Raw genomic sequence first — 23588 nt, forward strand, 5'->3', positions numbered from 1 at the left:
AGAAATGGGTATCCTCCTACACTGTTGGTGGGAATGTAAACTGGTGCAGCCGCTCCGGAAAACTGTGGAGGTTCCTCAAAAAATTAACAACAGAACTCCCTTATGACCAAGCAACAGCACTGCTAAGGATTTACCCAAGGGATACAGAAGTGCTGATGCACAGGGGCACATGTACCCCAATGTTCACAGCCACACTTTCAACAATAGCCAAAGCATGGAAAGAGCCTAAATGTCCATTAACTGATGAATGGATCAATAAAACACTAAATGTTTAAAAAAAAAAAAAAAAAAAAAAGGATTCTCCTAAATTCCTAAATGGCTCTTCAAGTAGCCAAGAATGAAACCTTTTCTTAAGATCTTACAGTATCATAATTGCTAGTAAAATAAAAATAAAGTATCAACTACCTGCAATTTCTGATCTCAGCTGCCTTCCAAAATGCAAAATAATTACAAATGAACAGTAGTTAAGAAAAATGTTGTCTAAAATATAGAAATGAAGCTGCCTAGGTGACTTGTTTTGAATAAAGAAATATATTTGCAATAAATTTGTATGTTAGAACAAGGTTTTAATTCATTCCACTTATGTTAACAAATGCAGGTTATATAATCAAGTAAATTTTTTCAAGTTTTTAAAATTTAAATTCCATTTATTTAACATACTGTTAAATATAATATAAATACTGTTATATTAATTTCAGGTATATAATATACTGATTCAATGATCAAGTAAACTTTTAATATTTTTGAAAGAGAAAGAGAGCGCACCCACATGTGTGCACAAGGGGGAGAGGGGGAAGTTCAGAGACAAAGGGGACAGAGGACCCAAAGCAGGCTCTGTGCTGAGCAGAGAGCAGAGGGCTCTGTGCTGAGCAGAGAGCCCAATGTGATGTGGGGCTCAAACTCGTAGCTCAAACTCACAAACCATCAGATCATGGCCTGAGCTGGCTGACTGAGCCACCCAAGTGCCCTGATCGAGTACATTTGTATTATTTTTTTTAATGTTTACTTTTGAAAGAGAGAGAGAGCACTCAGACACAGGGGTAAAGGGCAGAGAGAAGGAGACAGAGGATCTGAAGCAGACTCTGTGTTGACAGCAGAAGAACCTAAAGCAAGACTCGAACTCACAAACCACTGTAAGATCATGACCTGAGCCCAAGCTGGATGCTTAACCAACTGAGCCACCCAGGTGCCCCTCAAGTAAAATTTTATTTTATTTTATTTTTAAATTTTTTATGCTTTTTTTATTTATTTTTGAGAGACAGAGAGAGATAGCTGGAGCAGGGGAGGGTCAGAGAGAGAGAGGGAGATACAGAATCTGAAACAGGCTCCAGGCTCTGAGCTAGCTGTCAGCACAGAGCCCGACGCGGGGCTCGAACCCACGAACCATGAGATCTGACCTGAGCCGAAGCCGGATGCTTAACCGACTGAGCCACCCAGGAGCCCCTCAAGTAAAATTTTAAAAGCATTGGGTGAAACAAGGAAAAACTAGTATCTTCAATGTAGGACTTCTCAAAGACTTCCAACAATGATTCTCCAAGGGGAAGAAGATAACAAAGAGGTTTCCAAAAAGTAATGGAACCCCATTAGTGTAGAGCATTTCTGAAATCTTATTTCAATAACCACGTTTTGGGTAACACTGCTGTAGAAATTCTCCAGATCTTGAGAACTTTACTATAAAACAGGGAAGGCAAGCCCTATTAGCAAATCAAGGATACATAAGAAAGTCAATTTGCACAGCTAATAACTGAAACATAAGGATATAAAGGTAAGCTAAGAAGAGTTTTATTGATATCATTATCCCTAGGTCTCATGAACATAATGATTAACAGTTCTATGAAAAAAGAAATGTTTTCCCCACTCTGACACTAATTCTTACATGTCCACAAAGAAAGAGACCTGTGATGACCAAACTCCCAAGACAATCTCCAATTAACCCTGCTTCCTTGTATTCACATCTTTGTGTAGTTCCTTCCCACACTGTCGGAATATAGCAGAAATGATGGTATGTTATTCCTAGATTAGGTTATAAAAGAGAATGGTTTACATTTTGGTCATTCTCTTTAGAATCACTTGCCATATTGTGAACAGCCCAATTCAGAAGCCTGCATGCTAAGATTACTGGCCTCCTGCTAATAACGACATAGGATTTGGAAGCATATTCTCCAACCCTAAGCCAATCTTTCAGATGATGGCAGCCCAGGCCAATACCTTGCTTACAAACTTAACAGAGACTATAAGCCAGAACCATCCAACTAAGCCTCTGATTCCAGACCCTTTGGGCTGCATAGGATTATACATACTTGTTCTTTTAAATTACTAAATTTGGAGATAACTCGTTATTTAGCAACAGATAATGCAGGATCTCTGCTCTCCATACTCCCCTCATGAGAAGGGGCTATAACCTACAACCAACTTTCCATTTTAGTATCACATTCTGAGGGGGTGAGTCACTACATAAAAAGACAATTCATTCCAATCCCATACTGTCTTAGCTACTAGGCCTTAAACTACTTTGACACATCCATATAGCCTCCAATAAAGACATAAAGCAGAACCAACCTTTTGGGGGCTAATGAATGTACTAAGCTCAACTAATAAAAGTAGTAATTCACCCATGCACTTAAAATCAAAACATAAATTATACACACACACACACACACACACACACACACACAGAATGGAAGGTCAAATGGTTTCTCTATTTGGCAGGTTCACAAAACAGGGTATTTACCCTTTGGTATATTCTTCCCAGAATAATAATTCACCGGAGAAGGCAGAACATGTCTTTAAATAGGCAATCAGTCTCCTCAAGGGCCTTTTGGATCTTCTAAGAAGTTAGTTCTAATGATGTATACTCAAAAACAAAACAAAACAGAACAACAACAAAGAAACTGGCCCTAAGCTAAAAGAGAAAAACCTAAAAATGTGATGTAAAAATAAACAAGAATTCACACTTACTTGAGGATGTATAAAGCTAGTGATCTATTTAGAGAACATACCATGTAGCATCAATTAACAGAAAGCTATTATCACATGAGGAAGCACTCAGCTCCTCCTATCATTGAAGACAAAGTATTATAAAAGTAGATGAGAAACACTAGCAAAAGCAATAATACCACCAGCTGTGAAAATCATCATGGCAACACAGCTTGCTTTCCCAGACAGTGCTGAAAATGGCAGCTACAGACCGAAATAACTGAAAATAGAAAGTAATTGCAGAAGATAACTGCCATAACTAGAGAAGCAACTACCCAGAAACCACTGGGAGGGGAAAAGGCCAAGAAATTTACAATGGTTCTTGGCCAAGTATCACCCTTATCTGTACCTAAATTGGTGAGGTATGGAAAAACTAATGATATATATTGCAAATGTATCATCATTCTCTAAATCTAAGAAACACCATCAATCTTAAGATGCACCATTATTTTATGTAACACTAGAAAAGGAAAATTGCTGCCAATTGAACAATAATACACCACTGGTAAGATATATCTTCATTTCACATTAAATATGAAAAAAACTGCATTTTAAAATCTATGACTATATTAATAAAAGTTTAATTTTCCTAATATTTAAATACCAAAATTACTTGCATGAATTACTTGCTAAATAAAATTTAATATGCCTAAGATGATTCTTATCTCAATATTTAATACCTAACCAAAAATACATGATTTCAGTCACTCTTTAAACATGCATTTTCTTTCCAGAATTTGCATAGCAGTGCAGACATCTTATCCTACCAGACAAAAAGGCCTAAAGCTACAGGCAAAAGAATTTCTTTTTCTCACCTCATTCATCAAAAATGGTCAGGCCCAGAATCTAAATGTTTGGAAGAACCACAAATCTAGAGTAATCCTGAAAACTCCAAACTAAGCCGTCATCTTATGTTGGCTCAAGTCTGGAAAACACCACGAATTTGAGCTCTGAAGAGATCCAGATGAATTTACATAATCAGTAAGAAAGATCCTGATACATCTAAATACCTTGAGAGAGAAATGATTAAACATTTTGGGAACTGGTTTGGCTTAGGGTACCTGGCTGGCTCAGTGAATCTTGATCTCAGGGTTGTGAGTTCAAGCCCCATGTTGGGCATGAAGCATAACAGATCTGGCTGTTCAGTAGCCCAGCTAGCACCTCCCTTTCTTTCCTTCCTCATAAAAGCAAATGGTTCAAAGTGATATGAGTCCATTCTAATTTATTACCTTTAATGGGGGGAAGGAAAGGGGAGTATTAAGAAAACCACTGATAAAATTTGCAACTATTATCAATGACAAGGTATTGGAACACACCACAAAACTGAAGGACACTCCAGTTATTTCATAACACTGTAGATGGGATCTCTGCTCTAGATTACTACTACAGCCTAGGACTTGTAATCCGGTACTTATAGTGACACCCGTTCACTTTTTTCCAACTCAATGCATGTGAGGGATTATTCTTGAGATTTACTCTTCCCTATGCCTGGGGCTTATAACTACAGGCCTGGGTTGAAGAAAGAAATTAATACAGTATGAAAAGGCTGCTCTGGAGCTTAACATACTCTCTCTCCACTACTACTTCTCCAAATATTACTACAGTAAGCTACATCACACCAAAGGTGAACTGTGGAAACACAACAGACACATTTATTATTACTCTTAACTTTATGAGATGTAAAGCCCTTGGAAGGCTCAAGTCACAGTTTTTATATGTAAGAAAGAAAACAATTGGAAAAATAATCACTTTAAAACTGTCATCACTGTATTCTAATCAGTCCTCTTCCATTTCCCCCAAATCAAAATGTAAAAGCTATCCAAATATACACTCATAATGTTAAATTAAGCTTGAATATACCATATGCCTCCTTGGCATAATCAGGATATGAGATAATGGATACATATAAATACTAACACTTTTAAATATTAAAAATTTTTAAATAAATGTGGGGATTGAGGGGATGGGTTAAATAGGTGATAGAGATTAAGGAGTGCACCTATGATGGGCACAGGATGATATATGGAGGTACTGAATTACTATCTTGTACATTTGAAAGTAATATAATACTATGTTAATTGAATTAAAATAAAAACATAAAATAAATTAGAGAGATATATAAATACACACATATATAAAATTTCAGACATCCAAAAAACTTTTTTAAATCAATGTGGTAAATCTCTATCCTAACAGAGTCCGGCCATTGTGTACTGAACATAATGTAGCCTAACAATAATGACTGCATTATTGTGACAGCCTTAAAGAACAATGAGATTATAAGCCCATTGACTCTGTAGCAAATTGTGATAGTTTGATATCCTTGTTTTCCACTTTTTTTTACTATCATCTGCTTTTTCCATTGTCAATAAATGATCACAACACCTAACTTCTACTCACTGATAATCTTCTTTTTCTTTCTCCTCTTTTTTCTCTCCTTCATCTGCTGTTTTCCCCTCCACAAGACTACCCTCATTACCTAGCAAAAGAGTTTATTTATTTTGGTAAATATATCACTTTATTTCTGTGTAACCATACTCATCTTCAAGGCTAGCATTAAGAGTGTCAAACATTTATTCCTTCACATGCTCTTAAACCATAATAAACTGTCTCAATGAAACCAACTGGAGAAATTAGGAGTAATTTCTCCAAGTCTTCATTAAATGAAAAGCATGGCCCAGTGACAGGTCTACAGATCACAGTGTGTACCATAGTGCTAAACCATGGAGTTACATCCCAATGATGTGACCTCTGCATCTTTAGCTACTGTCATTTTCATCAATGCCCATGGTCATATATTAGTCCCAGTTCTTCTTTTTCACACAACTAAGGATGATGAGTATGACAGTAATAAAAAAAGGTATTGTTACGGTTCAATTTTTATATTGAACATTACTCTTCAAGCTGAAGAATATATCATCAAATGAAACTTGGTGCCAGTTAGCCAAGTCGTAAATGCAACATAAGAATTCTTAAAGGAAATTAAAAGTGCTACTCCAATGAAAACATGAATGGTAAGAAAACAAAACAGCCTTTTATTGCTTATATGGACAAAGTCTGAGTGGTCTGGATAGATCAAACTAGCCACAAAATTCCCGTAAGCCAAAGCCTCATCCAGACCAAGGTCCTAACTCTCCTAAAATCTGTGAATTCTAAGAAAGGTGAGGGAACTGAGAAGAATGGTTTGAAGTTAGCAGAGATTGGTTCATGAGGTTTAAAGAAAAAAGCCGTCTCTGCAACCGAAAATGGAAGGTGAAACAGTAAGTGTTGATGTAAAAACTGTAGCAAGTTATCCAGAAGATCTAGCTAAGGTAATTAACAAGGGTAGCTACACTAAATAATAGATTTTCAGTGGAGATGAAACAGCCTTCTATTGGAAGAAGATGCCGTCTAAGACTTTCATAGCTAGAGAGAAGTCAATGCCTGGCTTCCACGTGTCAAAGAACAGGCTCTCTTGTCAGGGGCTAATGCAGCTAATGACTTTAAGTTGAAGACAATGCTCATTGGCCATTCCAAAAATTGTAGAGCCCTTAAGAATCATGAAAATCTATTCCTCCTGCGCACTGTAAATGGAACAACAAAGCCTGGATAGCAGCACATCTGTTTACAACATGGCTTACTGAATATTTAAGCCTACTATTGAGACCTTCTGCTCAGGGAAAAAAGATTCCACTCAAAATATTACTACTCACTGACAATGTACTTGACCTGGTCCTGGTCACCTAAGAGCTCTGAAGGAGATGTGCATTGAGATTGTTTTTCAGGCCAGCAAACATAGCATCTATTCTGCAGGCCACGGATCAAGGAGTAATTTTGACTTTCAAGTCTTATTACTTAAGAAATACATTTAGTAAGGTAAAGCTGCCATAGACAGTGATTCTTTGGATGCACCTAGACAAAGTAAACTGAAAACCTTTCGGAAAAGATGCACCATTCTAGACTGCATTAAGAACATGTGTGATTTGGGGCATCTGGGTAGGTCAGTCAGTTAAGCAGCCAACTTTTGACTTCAGCTCAGGTCATGATCTCACAGCTCATGGGTTTGAGCCTCACATAAGGCTCTGCACTGACAGTGCAAAGAGGTCAAAATATTAACATTAACAGGAGTGTAAAAAAGTGGATTCCAATCCTCATAGATGACTTTGAGGGGTTCAAGACTTCAGTGGAGGAAGTAATTGCCAATGTGGTGGAAATAGCATGATTTAGAAGTGGAGCCTAAAGATCTTGACTGAATTGTTGGAATCTCATGATAATTGTAACAGATAAGGAGTTCCAATTTATGGATGAGCAAAGAAAGTGGTTTCTCGAGTTGGAATCCATTCCTGGTAAAGATGCTGTCACTTGCTGAAATGACAAGAAAGGATTTAGAGTATTACATAAACTCAGTTGATAAAGTGGTGGCAGGGTTTGAGAGGACTGACTCCAATTTTGAAAGAAGTTCTACTATGGGTTAGATGCTGTCAAACAGCATCACATGCTATAGAGAAATTGTTCCTGCAGATTTCAGTGTTGTCTGATTTTACAGAATTGTCACAGCCACCCCAATCTTCAGCAACCACCACCCTGATCAGTCTAGTGAGCATCAACATCCAGGCAAGATCCTTCACAAGCAAAACAGATTACAATTCACTAAAAGCTCAGTGATGGTTAGCATTTTTAGTAGTATTTTTAAATTAAGCTATGCACACTGTTTTTTCAGACACGATGCTACTGCACACCTAACAGACTACAATATAGTGTAAATATAACTTTTATATGCATTAAGAAACCAAAACATACATCTGACTCATTTTACTGTGATACCTGTCTTATTGTGCTAGTCTGAACCAAATCCACAGTCCCTCTGAGGTATGCCTATATTCTAAAGGGTAAAAATCAGGGACTCTTGGGTGGCGCAGTCAGTTAAGTGTCTGACTCTTAGTTTTGGTTCAGTTCATGATTTCACGGTTCATGGGGTTGAGCCTCTTGTGAGGGTCTGCACTGGCAGCACAGATCCTGCTTGGGATTCTCTCTCTGCCCCTCACTCACTCGTGGCCTCTCTCTCAAATAAAAAAATACTTTAAAAAATAAAAGGGTAAAAATAAAAATTCTTATTTAGAGTAGGGAGAAATATAAATACAGGAAAACATTTAAAATGTAGAGATAAACGCCAATGGATGCTAATGCAAGTGTATATGAAATGGTCAACAATGTTTTTCTCTCAGTTCTTCTAACAACTGACAGGTGGAAGGTGAGCAACAGGGGAACACAATGGAATAAAAATAAGATTACTATGCACATTACTATCATTACACTATAAAACAACTACTATTTTTTCCCCAACAACATTAAACAATTATAACAATAGTTATCTCTCTTCTTTCAGGATGAGAGGCTAGGCAATGAAATGATTTTACCTTATTGTAAAATGAAGCAGATTTTGATGCATGCAAATTAAGGAAACATGTCCTTTCCTACAAAGTTCTAAATATACTTCTATAGCCCTTAGTTCCTAATTGTTACTTGTTGAAACTCTTGCCCCTTTTTGGAAATGGAAAATCTCCAACAAATAGAGGTATTCATTCTTTATTTTAAACTAACATTTTCAAAAATTAGATTGGAATGCAAAAAGTGACAAGACTTAAAGATTCCTCTTCTTAAAAAGAGGCCACAGTCTAAAAAGAGAGATAAATATGTAAATAACTTCTACATGCTTTCAGGGTATAGCAGTGCCTAAAAGGAGAGGAATGGTCACAGAAAGAAACCACGACCATGATAAACTGAAAACCGAAGGATGAATGTGTTCCAAAGACTAAACAATTTCATTTTCAGCACAATGGCAGAATAGATACTCTGAATAATTCTATAAAAAAACAAAAAGTGAGTGTAGGACTCCTGAAATAAAAGGATCATGTTTGGATTTACCTTGGAGATTTCTAACAAACCCAAGGTGGGCAAGACCAAAAAGTGAGGCTTCTAACAGAAGACTATGACTCTTCAGTGTAAGATAAAGGGCATACATAGAAAATTGCCTGTTTTGAACTCAGCAATGGGCAGAGGAAGAAAAAATGTCTTCCATGAAATAAATGTCTTAACCTCAACTGACACCCACAAGGGTTTATAATATGAATTCCTGTAACATTAGACAAGAATTTAATCAAAAGTGGTCCAGGAAGGAATGCTCAGGCAATTGGCAGAAGCAAATATAAGCCCCAGAGGAAAAGAAGTTCTATCCTTTGAGGCAACAATTTTGCTTATCAGAATCTAGAAAGATAAATTAAAAATTAATAAGGACCAAATGAGAACTTATTCAGAAGACAACAGCATTCAATTCCCCACTGTGATAAAAATCTATCTTCCCTAGCATTCAGAAGAGCACCAGATCCCCCAATTATTTTATGTCCTTGTAGGATTTATATAACTGTAAACAACTCTAAAGCAGACTGTATCTATTGATCTTTGTATTCCTAGCATTCAAAACTGTGTCTGGCACATAATGGTTTTTGCCCTAGTAAATGTTTAAAAAATTAATAAGGGTGTTGACCAATTCACTATTTGCAAGGGCAAAATCCAGAAATAATATGTGTGTTTATCAATAGCTAAATCACACAAATTATGGCATATGGAAATAAGACTATGCAACCATTAAGAATTTAGTACACATTAAGAATTATGTGTACTAAAAGAACCTCAAAATATACTGATGAAGAAAAAGCAAGTCTCAAAATACACAGAATTATTTTATACTGAAACAAAAGCAACAGATTATACCAATGTTATATAAATGCATACAAAAGAGGTCTGAAGGAAGCACATCCAAGTATTTTACAGTAGCACCCTCCTAGCAGTAACAATGGAGGAGAAAGAAGATATCTCTATTTGCACTATATACTTGTATACTTTAACTCTTTTACAATAAGAATCTAAAAAAATTTTTTTTATGTTTTTTTATTTATTTTTGAGAGACAGAGAGAGACAGTGTGAGTAGGGGAGGGTCAGAGAGAGAGGGAGACACAGAATCTGAAGCAGGCTCCAGGCTCTGAGCTAGCTGTCAGCACAGAGCCCGACGCAGGGCTCGAACCCACGAACTGTGAGATTATGACCTGAGCCGAAGGTGGACACTTAGCCGACTAAGCCACCCAGGCGCCCCTACAGTAAGAATCTAAACATGAAGGGCACCTAAGTGGCCCATTTGGTTAAGCATACGACTTCAGCTCAAGTTATGATCTCAGTTTGTGGGTTCGAGCCCTGCATCAGGCTCCATGCTGATACCTCAGAGCCTGAGTCTGCTTCGGATTCTGTGTCTCCCTCCCTCTTTCTCTGCCTCCCCCCCCCACATGCACACATTCTCTCTCTCAAAAATTAAATAAAACATTTAAAAAATTAAAAAATAAGTTACATAAAATCAAGGGCTCAATGGATGATGAAAACATATTCACATATGAACCTGTACACAATTATTGATAGCAGCATTATTTACAATAGCCAAAAAGAGGAAGCAGCCCAAATGTCCATTAACTGATGAAGAGGTAGGTTAAGTAAATGTGTCCCGACAATAGAATGTTATTTGGCCATAAAAAAGAATGAAGCACTGACACACCTGTAACATGAATGTACATCAAAAACATTATGCTAAGGAAACAAATCAGCCACAAAGAGCTACATATATGCTATTATTTACATGAAATGCCCAGAACAGGCAAGTCCATAGATACAGAAAATAGATTAGTATCTGCCTGAGGGATGTGGAATGAAATGTTAAAAGAGTGAGTGCTTGTGGGCAGGGGTACAGGTTTTCTTTTGGAGATTATGAAAATATTCTAATATTAGATTATGGAGACAGGTGCAAAACTGGGTAAATATACTAAAACCACTGACTGTACACTTTAAATGGTTTAATTTTATAGCATATAAATTATATCTAAACAAAACTTATTAAAAACCCAATGGTTAGATTAAGTAGCAGAGTAAAATAGGTGAAGAAAGAAATAGTACCTAGGACAATAACCTGAAGCATTTATCAATGATATAACAAAGAAACAGATATGAAAAGTATGAAACAAGAACACAGAAAATAATAATCAACACTTAAAAGAGATCATGCTTGAGACTTTCCCTCCTCAGGTCCAAGAAACCCAATGAATTCCAAACAGCTTAAATAAAAAGAATTAAAACACAGAATATCAATTAAAAAAGAACTTAATCCTAAAAACCACAGAGAAAAGACAGATTACCCACAAAGAAATGGAAGTTAGGCTGATGCCCTAAAAGTAACAATGGATTATCTTTAGGGTAAGTGAAAACAATGGACGATTTTAACTCCTATATCTAGCAAGATTAAATTTCAGGAACACAAGTGAAATAAAGATATTTTCAGACAAAACAGAGTTAACTACCAATAGCAACCAACAAACAATAAATCGTGACTTCCTTCTGGAAAAGGATCTCAAATGACAAGTTAAAGATGCAAAGGAGGGGCGCCTGGGTGGCTCAGTCGGTTAAGCCTCCGACTTCGGCTCAGGTCAGATCTCACGTTCATGGGCTCGAGCCCCGCATCAGGCTCTGTGCTGACAGCTCAGAGCTTGGAGCCTGCTTCCAGTTCTGTGTCTCCTTCTCTCTCTGCCCCTCCCCCTCTCATGCTCTGTCTCTCTCTCTGTATCAAAAATAAATAAAACATTAAAAAAATTTAAAAAAAAGATGCAAAGGAATGGGTGAGAAAAACACACAAATTATGTAAGTAAACCTATAAATCTAAACACTGGCTATAAAAAACATAGGCCCACAATTCCATATGAATAAACTCTTGAGGCCACATGTGTTCCAAAATTAGGAAATTTTGGGATTTCATAAAAATAACAATATCAGGGGCACCTGGGTGGCTCCAGTTAAGCATCCAACTCTTGATTTTGGCTCAGGTCATGATCTTAGAGTTTGTGGGATGGAGCCCCATGCCAGGCTCACTGCTAACAGTGCGGTACCTCCCTCTCTCTGCCCCTCCCCTGCTTAGTCTTTCTCAAAATAAATCACAGGGGCCCCTGGGTGGTTCAATCTGAGCGTCAGGTCATGATTTTCCAGTTCATGAGTTCAAGCTCTGCACTGGGCACACTGCTGTCATTGCAGAGTATGCTTCCGATCCTCTGTCACCAGCACCACCCCTCTACCCCCACAGCCCTCTCTCTGCCCCTCCCTCCCCGCACCCCCTCACACTCTCTATCTCAAAAAAATACACAAACTAAAAAATGTCACAAATTAGGCTTCAGCACTTAGGTTGGTAAATATTTTCAATACATGGGATTTTTTCAAGACTATGCAGTCTCATGTCCATTCAGGGCAGATTTTGCCACTAGAAAAATCTGTGTGGTCAACTTACACAGAAGTTTTGGTTTCTAAACCTTTTTTTAGATTTTGGATTTCAACAAAAGATAGGAGCCTAAAATGTCAATTGGTAAGATTAAAACAGGACAGAACCAAAATTCAGGGCAATTAACACATGAATTGGAAGACAGGTGATGGGATTTAGAACATTCTAAGATCACATTATTTTAGAAGAATGCAAAACAAGAGGCTTGGCTGGTCTGTCTATAAAGCATGCGACTCTCAATCTCAGGGTCAAGAGTGAAAGAGTGCAAACATACTCATAAGCTTTATACTGTATGAAAGACAATGATTGTTGTTTTATTATTTTAATTCCAGTACAGTTAACACTGGTAAGCTTTAGATGTAGATGACTATGCATGTTAAATTAGGTATCATAATGCCTAGAAGTCAGTAAGAAAAAGACAAACAACCAAACAAAAATTGGCAAGAGACTATAATACACAATTTACAGAAAGCAACCTAATGACCAATTTACATGAAAAAGGACTAAGCTTCATTGGTCATCAGAAAATGAAAATTAAAGCTACATTACTATAACATGTATCTACCAAAATAGCTAACATTAAAAACAACTGACAAGATCAAGTTGGCAAGGATGTGCAAGAGCTGGACTCGCATACAGCTGGTGGACAAACCAATTGGCATTTTGTAAACCAGAATATAAACCATGCTCTGACCCACCTATTTTATTCCAAGGTTTCTACCCAACATATTTATGTTCAATAAAACACATGTATAAGAACGTTTATAGCAGCATTATTTGTGAGAGTCCCAAACTAGAAACAAATGTCTATCAAAAGTAAAATGGGTGCAAATGACATATCAGATAAAGGGTTGGCATCAAAAATCTATAAAGAACTTAACAAACTCAACACCCAAAATACAAATAATCCACTGAAGAAATGGCATAAAGACATGAACAAACACTTCTCCCAAGAAGACAAGCAGATAGCCAACAAACACATGAAATGATGCTCAATGTCACTCATCATCAGGGAAACACAAATCAAAGCCACACTGAGATACCACCTCATACCGTCAGAATGGCTAACATTAACTCAGGCAACAAGAGATGTTGGTGAGGATGTGGAGAAAGCATCTCTCTGGCACTGCTGGTGGAAATACAAACTGGTGCAGCCACTCTGGAAAACAGTATGGAGATTCCTCAAAAAATTAAAAATGGAACTACCCTACTACCCAGTAATTGGACTATTAGATATTTATCTGAAGGATACAAGTATGTTGTTTTGAAGGGACACATGCACCCCAATGTTTATTGCAGCACTACCAACAATAGTCAAAATATGGAAAGAACCCAAATGTCCATTGGTGGATGAATGGATAAAGAAGATGTGGTGTACACTCACAGACACACACACACACACACACACACACACACACACACACACACGATGGAGTATTACTTGGCAATAAAAAATAATTGAAATCTTGCCATTTGCAACTGCGTGGCTGGAACTTAGAAGGTACTATGCTAAGCGAAATTAGTCAGACAAAGACAAATATCATATGACTTCACTCATACGAAAACTTTAAGATACAAAACAGATGAACATAAGGGACGGGAGGCAAAAGTAATAATAAAAACAGGGAGGGGGACAAAAACATAAGAGGGTTACTGGAGGGGCTGTAGGAAGGGGGATAAGCTAAATGGGTAAGGGGCATTAAGGAATCTACTCTTGAAATCATTTTTTTAAATTTTTTTAAATGTTTTATTTATTTTTGATACAGAGAGAGACAGCGCATGAGAGGGGGAGGGGCAGAGAGAGGAGACACAAAATCTGAAGCAGGCTCCAGGCTCTGAGCTAGCTGTCAGCACAGAGCCTGACGCGGGGCTTGAACCCACGAATGTGAGATATTACCTGAGCCGAGGTCGGAGGCTTAACTGACTGAGCCACCCAGGCGTCCCTTGAAATCATTTTTGCACTAATTGCTAACTAACTTGGATATAAATTTTAAAAAATTTAAAAAGAATGTAAAAGGTAAAACGGCAAATAATTTGTGGTCTATTCAAACACTTCAATAAAAATTATTCAGTTCTACACAGAATGTGGATCTTATGAAATAATGCTGAGTAAATGAAGTCAAAGAAAAAATATGTATCATATAATTTCATGTATATAAAGCTTACCAACAGGCAAAAACGGATGCAATTAGAAATCAATATAGGTATTACCTTTGGAGACTAAAAGGTAGTTGTTACTGGGAGTGGGCATGTACAACTATTATTCTATTTCTTTGTATGTGACAGCATTCACTTTGTGAATATATAAATTCTACATTTAGATTTCTGCATGCCATCTCAGTAAAAACATTCATCAAACTTTTCAAAAACTGACTGTGGTGACCAACTCTGTAAATATACTAAAAGCCAGCAGATTGTATACTTTAAACAAATGACCATAGTATATGAATTACTTCTCAATAAAACTATTAATAAAATTTTTATTAAACAATAAAAAATAAATAAAAGATAAATATGGAAAATGTTAAGTATTGAATCTACATAAAAGCTATAGATGTACTATTTTTATTGCTTTTCTGCACATTTGAAATTTTCATAACAGAAATTTGGACTAGGGGGAACCTGGAGGGGATTCTCTGTCTCCCTCTCTCTGTGCCCCTCCCTCACTTGTACTTTCTCTCTCCCTCTCAAAAATAAACATTAAAAAAATAATAAAATAAATTTAATTTTTTTAAAAGTTTGGAATAAAAACATGAATGACAACACTGAAAGAAATGCAAAAACAGCTAGGGTAACTCCTAAAAGAATAGGGGATATATCTTTTAAACAAGTGGAAGTAGGAAAAACAAAATGAGAAAAAGGAAAAAAAAAATAAATCAATCCATACTAAAGAAAGACAAACATACAGAACAAAAGCAAGACAAATGAAAAGCATTTTAAAAAATAATAAATCCACTATATCCATTACTCATTAAAAAAACAGATTAAATTCTTTAAATGGTAAAGATGGTGAAAATATATACTTACAATATTTTTAAGGAATATAACTAAAACAAAAGCACAAAAAGGTTCAAAGTCAAAGGATAAAAAAAAGATACAAAGCCACAAGAAAGCTGCCATAATTTACTTGTATCTGGTAAAACCAACTTTAAGGCCAAAAATATTAAAAAGAAGAAATCTATATAGTGATAAAAGTTTCAATTCACCAAAAGCATACAACTTGAATGTAGCCAACCTGGCCTCAAAAACTGATCAACTGATGGAATCAATCTACCTTCATAACAGGAAATTTTATTAACATATCTCAATGTAATGAACAAATCAATCACACAAAACAACCTGCAAACTACTTTTGCCAGACTCCCTTCTTGGTTTTGCCAATAGGAGATAGTGGGGTGAAAAAAAGAGTAAGAAAAATGCCATTCCCCACCCTCTGATTCAGATAATGCCTCCAAAATAAAGGTATCTCCTACTGAAGTCAAGAGTAGGCAGAGGGTTTCTACCAATAGCAGTAACTCAGAGTAGCTCCAGCAGCTTAGTATCAAGTGCAAGCTCTTTGGTTCCAGCCATTAAAGAGTACAACTCCCAGATCTTTTGGAAACAAAACAAAACAAAACAAAACAAAACAAACCTTTGTTCCTCTCAAAACCTTTCCCTTCCCTTTGGGGGTCTAGTCCTAACCACACCCTAGTAACCAATTACCTGCATTAAATCTCTCTGCCTGATAATACCTACAGTAGTTATTATATATTTTCCTACCTGCTCACTGATAACCATTTAAAAATAGAGCATTTTTAAAACACTGCCATTAATAACTAGAGAGAAAAAGGTTTTCAAGCATTTGTAAAATATCGTAAGAAATGACCAGTGTTAAGCCGTAAAATCTACTTTCAAATATCAAAGAATCGAATGATATAAATCACATCCTCTGACAATACAGTAAGTTAGAATTAGCAAGAAGAACGAGGAGACAAGGCATACATTTAGAAATCTTAAAACATACTCTTAAGCACAATGATCAGAGAAGAAATCCTAGTGGAAATAAAATATATTCAGAAACTAATTATCGTAAAAATACTACCTATAAAACTTACGAGGTAATAGCTAAAGTGTGCTTAATACTTAACATAAACTACATTATAGTTTTTTAAAAATGTTTTATTTATTTTTGATACAGAGAGAGACAAAGCATGAGAGAGGGAGGGGCAGAGAGAGAAGGAGACACAGAACCGGAAGCAGGCTCTAGGCTCTGAGCTAGCTGTCAGCACAGAGCCCGACGCGGGGCTTGAACCCACGAACGTGAGATCTGACCTGAGCTGAAGACAGAGGCCTAACTGACTGACCACCCAGGCGCCCCTACATTATAGTTTTAAATGTTTAAAGCAATGGCTCTGAAACTTCTTGGTCTTAGACAAGATCAGGCGCATTCAGAATGGTATGGCTATAGACTAAACTTTCTGGTCTTAGAAGCCCTTTACACTTACAAGATTTTTAGTTCCTCAAAAAGCTTTTGTTAATATGGGGCAATATACATATATATATACATATATATATATATAAAGAGAGAGATAACTACTAATTTGAATTGTGAAATTTTAAGTTTGTTAATCCATTTAAAAATAAACTTATTGCTCAATAACAAACATTTATTATTTTAAAAAATGTTTATTTTGAGAGAGTGTGTGTAAGCAAATGCAGAAGGGGCAGCTAGAGAGGGAGAAAGAGAATCCCAAGCAGGCTCTATGCTGTCAGCACAGAGCCTGAAGCGGGACTTGATCCCCAAACCATAAGATTTGGACTTGAGCTGAAATCAAGAGTCAGAAGCTCAACCAACTGGGCCACCCAGGCACTCCAACATACAAATATTTATGAATAACTTTACTTCTGATACAGAAATTATAAGAAGAATGGCTTTATTTTCTATTTTTGTAGATTTCCTCTAATGTCTGCCTTAAGAAAAGACATCTAGATTTGTAAGGTGGCAGGACTATCCCTGGTAAGTATCATGATTTCACCATAAACTGTGAAGTATGGACATATATAGACCAAATGTGGCAGAAGAGAGAGCCCAGATGTCAACCCATACTATTTGGAAACTCGATTGATGATCAAACAGGAAAGGTTCTTAGTAAATGGAACGGAGACAAACTGGATAGGAAGTACAAAAAAAAAAAAAGAAAAGAAAGAAAGAAAGAAAGAAATTGGATTTCTAACTTAAACCATAAGGCTTAAAAGACAAATATGTGAAAAGCTAAACCACAACACTTTTTGGAAGATAATGTTTTAGAACAAATTTTAGAGGAAAATTTTCAGGAGCTCAGAGTAGAAAAGGATTTCTTAAATAAAATACAAAAAATACAAACAAAAGGAAATGACTGACGTATTTTCTTTGGGGTTCATCAAGACACTAAAAGTGAAAAACAAATCTTGAACTGGGAAAAGAATTTAGCCATATAAAAGAACTATAAATCAATAAAAGACAAATGAACTGGAAACAGTCAATGGCTACTTCATACAAGAGGAAACAGAAATGGCCCATAAACAAATAACCAAGGAAATGTAAAACAGAAACACAATGAGATACCACCCAAGAAAATTATTAACTCAGACAATACCAAATATTAGGGAGTATGTGGTATCCCTGGGACTCCTGTACAACCAGCAAAAACACAAACTGATTTAACTACTTCTGACATTTAGTAAAACTGAACGAAGGCATGGTGCAACCCAGTAAGTCCACTCCTATATATACACCCTAAATAAAACCATACACACGTGCACCAGGAAAGAGGTATCACTGTATTTACAGCAAAATGTTCATAATAATTTGGAAGTAAAATAAATAACGACAGACTTTGTAACAAAGAAGTCTACTTAATCTTAAAAATGTACTACAGGGGCGCCTGGATAGCTCAGTCGGTTGAGCGTCCAACTTCGGCTCAGGTCATGATCTCATGGTTCGTAGGTTCCAGCCCCGTGTCGGGTTTTGTGCTGACAGCTAGCTCAGAGCCTGGAGTCTGCTTCGGATTCTGTGTCTCCCTCTCTCTCTCTCTGACCCTCCCCTGCTCGTGCTGTCTCTATCAAAAAGAAATAAAAAACATTAAAAAAAATGTACTACATCCATTAAGATGAATTAACCTTAAAATGCTAAAGTCAGAAATACTTACAGTATGATTCATTTATTTAATGTTCAAAAAAGCAAAACAATATACAGTGTAAAGTAAATCTACAATGAAGGACATAATGAGGTACAATTAGAAAGGGCAGATAGTAGGCTTCATAAGTAATGGTAACTTTTATTTAAAATATAAGTATTTTATTAATATTACTTAAAATATTCACCTACAATTTTTAAATTCTTTTGTATGTTTATTTCATCTTTTTTTTCTGGGCCACTCAAAGTTTGGTTGTGAAAGGAGGGACAGCAACAGAATGATAGTTGTGGTAGATGGAGATGTTTATTTTTTAAGGAGAAACTTAAGCACATGTAAACACAGAAGGTCGGTAAGTGATATGGTAAAAAAAAAAAAAACTTGTGAGAAAATGGGATTTAGAGTTCAGGATCAGGGACTGACTTTACAAAGGAATTGTCTTTTCAAGGGCAAATGTTGTATACCTAGGAAAGAAAAATATAAACCAAAATATTTAAAAATTAAAATAACCCCAGGGCGCCTGGGTGGCTCAGTCAGTTAAGTATCCCACTTCAGCTCAGGTCATCAATCTTGTGGTTCATGGGTTCAAGCTCTGCATTAGTCTCTGTGCTGAACACTTGCTCAGAGCCGGGAGTCTGCTTCAGATTGTGGGTCTCCTTCTCTCTCTGCCCCTCCCCACTCACAATCTGTCTCACTCTGTCTCTCAAAAATAAATAAATGTAAAAAAAATTTTTAATTAAAAAAATTAAAATAACCCCTTAATTTCAACATCTAGTGATTTTCTTGGGGTAGTGATTTTTCTTTTTGCCTATCTGTAATTTTCTATGATTTCAACAATAAACACATATAAGTTTTCTAATAAAAAATAATAACAATGGTGTGGCAGATATACTAAGAAGTTAAGACAGAATGAAGGCCAAGAAGTCAGACTGAATACTAGAAAAATAAGGGTTGGGACATTACTACTGAAAAAACAGAGCAATCAAAGGACTAAATTGGTATGCAAAATGGACTGGATTTAGTGGTAACTGGATGGGGGGAGGAAGAGAAGAAATAAGAATGACTCCAGGGTTTTAGTTTGGATAAACGGTGGTGCTATTAATCTGAAAGAAATACACTTAAGAGGTACAGGCAGGAATTGCAGATCTCTTTGGGGTTGGAGGCACCTGAGACAGAATTCAGTTTTGAACCTGTGGAATTCAAGCTTCTTCTGAACATTCAGACTGATGGATGAAAATAAGCCAATAAACCACAGTGGAAGAATGAGGCTCCTTAGGTTGGGTAGGCTCTCTACCAGAAACTCAATGTATATATACATCACACATACTTCTTTCCTTAAAACAGCTTTGCTTTATTCAGCAGGCAGTGAGTTTCCAATCCCAAAATCAAATATGAATTTCATAAGCTAGGTCAGAAATTATCTATCTGGTGTTTTTGAAATTATAACTCCAAATAAAAGATTTAAGTTACCCAAAAACATTGACTCCAGATGAAATAAAATAGTTGAGTCTACTTTCTCCCTTGATCACTATATTTCACAGTGTAGATGAAAACAGTCATCAGCATTAAGCATGATAGAGATGAGGTCTCATTTAAGCTAACCTTTTTAAACTTTGGAAGAACATTAAAAAAAAAAATTGGTTGGGGGGGGAGCACCTGGGTGGCTCAGTTGGCTGAGCGTCTGACTTCGGCTCAGGTCATGATCTAGCGGTTTGTGGTTTCAAGCCCTGCATCGGGCTCTGTGCTGACAGTTCAGAGCCTGGAGCCTGCTTTGGATTCCATGTCTCTTTCTCTCTCTGCCTCTCCCCTTTTCACGCTCTCTCTCTGTCTCTCAAAAATAAATAAATGTAAAAAAATAATAGTAATAATTTAAAAAAATTTTTTTCCCCTGTAAAGGTACAATTCAAATTTCTTACCTTCCAGTTTGCCAGGCTGGGTTATATCCAGAGACTTTGGTGTTAATAAAGAAGTTACTCAGTAAAATAAAATATCATAAAGCATAAAACATGCTATGTAGTGGAAAATGCATATTTTAGCCAGGGTTTGGCACACATCAAACCTTAAATAAATATGCTGAATAAAATGACTGATAACACTATCCTCAAAGAGCGGAAAGTTCCAAATCAAACTGCAGATCTATCACAAGAAACCAGAATTAGGATTTAGGAATAGTAGGTTCTGTCACTTATTTGTTCTAAATGTAAGCAAAGCACAAACCTTCAAGAGTATAAATAAGAATATGCTGAAAGGGATATATTTAATGGAAAAAATTAATATCTGCTTTCGGGAGTGTATACTATATATGTTGAATAACTAATAATTTTTATCTTAATTCCTGTATAATTAAATATCTACCTCAGACTGTTAATAGGGGAGAGTCAGATTGTCCAATAGATAAAACATTATTTTGAAAAGCTGAAATTTCCAAATAAACACACTAAGGTAATATTAAAATTCAAAGATGACAAAAAAAGAAAAAAATAAGATAAAAATAAAAAGAAATAAAAGATGACTATCCTAAAATTAATGTGTTTTCCCTAACCAACTTTATTAGAGAGCAAATAAAAATATGCATCAGCTTCATTTGCTTTGGGGAAATCTTTTTAAATAATGAACTTCAGCACCTCTCTCAGCTGCAATGTATAAATTTAGCCCCAAATGTTCTCCAAAAGTTATTAATGGAAAGCTTCCTCTTAGCAAAAAATACTAAAACATGCAAAGAATGCAAATCACCAACTTCTTTCATCTTCAGCCAACAACTAAAAGAACAACAACAACAAAAACACATGGTCCCTATAGTCAATCTCTGGTCCTTCACTTAAGTCCCAGACAAGGGAGATTCTTCTCCCTTTTCAAAATCTTCCCATCTGTCTCTCTCTGGATCTTATCAAGTCATCTAGGATCAAATTAATAATTTGGTTTCTAATAACTTCACCGTTTGCCATTCCATAACCCCTTCCCTTCAGTCATCAACTGGACCTCTGCCAGCTTTAAAATAAGCAAAAAGTCATCCTTTATCCTCTATCTCTGTCCACTTCCTCCTTTCTTTTCATGTCCCAACTCCTTGAACTCAGCCAACATCCACTGCCTACTTTCCCGCTAATACATTCACTTAAGCTTCAAACACTCAAAATTTCTCAAGGTTCAGTGCTACTTGCTTATTAAATTATATTGGGGTTCAGGGTGCCTAGCTGGTTCAGTCAGTAGAGTATGCAACTCGATCTTGGGGTTGTGAGTTCAAGACCCAGGTTAAGTGTGGAGCCTACTTAAAAAAAAAACAAAAACCTACTGTGGTTCCCATTTTGGTGACTTGTCACTTATAATTTTGCAGGTGAAAAGCTTTATCTTCTTTGACTCTGTTATACAAAACTTGGCTCTGTTCCCATTTCTGCTATGCTTATGTTTTACTTACTGGCCACTCTTTTTATAGGTACCCCTAAAGCAAAGTAGTTTTCTACCATTTTTAGAAAGCTCAACCCCATGACTTTAAATTCACTGCCATCAAATACTTCAAGAGCCAGAAGATACAGAATTCTATGACTCAGGAACACTATTCTTGAAATTCATAAATTCCTTGAAAATTTATTCTAAGGAATATTTAAAATTGAAGGATGGGCAGAGCAGTACACAGGAAAGCTCATAATGGGGAAAAAAGTGGAAACAATAAGAACACGACTAATTAGATCATAACACGCTGTTAGAACAAACACTGACACTCAACTCTATACCAAAAGACCGCTTCTAGGACCTTTGTCTTTTAAGTTTACAACTAATAAGATTTCATAAGATTCTTTTTAAGCCACAAACACAATGGATCTTAGTTGGGCAGATCTTTCCTTTTTACAGATTTAATCCCAAAAGAAGATACATCTGATGATTTATACTGGAATAACTATTAGAACATTCATATAACAAATACATATATTTTTAAAGGTGTGCTGCATTCTTACTATAATTTTTACTGTTCTTAGTAAAATCTAGTTTTGTAATGTAACTCATCTTGAACAGATACAACTGGTAATATGAACAATTTCTTTGAGATCATATCTGTTCTTTTTGTTAAGTAGAGTTATCTGAAAAGTATGAACCTAGCCAAGTTACCTCAACTTTGGGCCCATTTTTTTTCATTACAAAAAAAGTTGGATTAAATGATCTCTAAATTTCCTTTTAATTAAAATATCCCAGAACCCAATCTACTTGTTTTCACAAGTTAGAGTTATATACAGCTTCCTCTAGACATTGTTAAGTCTGATTCAATCATATTTGCCCACAATTCGTTTTCTGTAGTTTTAAAGCAATGCATATATTCTCATTGAAGTTTTAAGCACTTCTGTCCTATATAATATGTTCATCTAATGTGAACATAGTGTTATTTCTATATATCCAGATCTCTACATAACTACAATGATTTAAAACATGTTCCAAAAAACTAAATACAGCAATGCCCCCTTCCTTATCTGAGGAGGATATACCTGAAGACCCCTTGTGGATGTCTGAAACAACAGAGAGTGTCAAACCCTACATAAACTATGTTTTTTCCTATATGTACATACTTATGATAAGTTTAATTTATAGTCTAGGCACAATTAAGACATTAACAACAATAACTTATAAGAAAATATAGCAACTATAACAATATACTACAATAAGTTAGGTGAATGTGGTCTCTCTCAAAATATCTTTTTATAATGAAGTCACACTCCTTGTGATGACGTGCGATGTTAAAATGCCCACGCAATGAGACAAAGTGAGGTGAGTGATGTTGGCACTGTGACCTAGCATTAGGGTGTTACTGACCTTCTGACATATTTTCAAAGGATCGATATGTCAATAGGAGGACTGTTGGGGTGCCTGGGTAGCTCAGCTGGTTTAGTGTCCAACTTCAGCTCAGGTCATGAACTCATGGTTTTTGAGATCAAGCCCCACATCAGGCTCTGTGTCGACAGCTCAGAGCCTAAAGCCTGCTTTGGATTCTGTGTCACCCTCTCTCTGCCCCTTCCCCACTCACACTCTCTCTCTCAAAAATAAATTTAAAAAAGCAAAAAAAAATAAATAAAAACATAAAAATTAAAAAAAAAAAAGGGGGACTGTTTGTTTGCTTCTGATCCACAGAAGCAAAA

The 23588-nt window shown here is 36.1% G+C and overlaps 1 protein-coding gene across 2 annotated transcripts in view; it reads right to left on the reverse strand.

The window, feature by feature from the left end:
* Positions 1–23588, reverse strand: part of UBE2W (ubiquitin conjugating enzyme E2 W) — a 71422-nt gene that overhangs the window by 33284 nt on the left and 14550 nt on the right. The window contains exon 1 of one of the 2 annotated variants that reach the window (XM_029923414.1): positions 13370–13394. The exons of the other annotated variant lie outside the window; for it this stretch is intronic. Coding sequence (XP_029779274.1) covers positions 13370–13387 — 18 coding nt within the window. The 5' untranslated portion in view covers positions 13388–13394. Of the gene's footprint in view, positions 1–13369; positions 13395–23588 lie in introns of those variants that run through there. 2 annotated transcript variants of the gene reach the window in all.

This window comes from Suricata suricatta, chromosome 15 (genome assembly GCF_006229205.1).
Source record: "Suricata suricatta isolate VVHF042 chromosome 15, meerkat_22Aug2017_6uvM2_HiC, whole genome shotgun sequence".
Lineage (NCBI taxonomy): Eukaryota > Metazoa > Chordata > Mammalia > Carnivora > Herpestidae > Suricata > Suricata suricatta.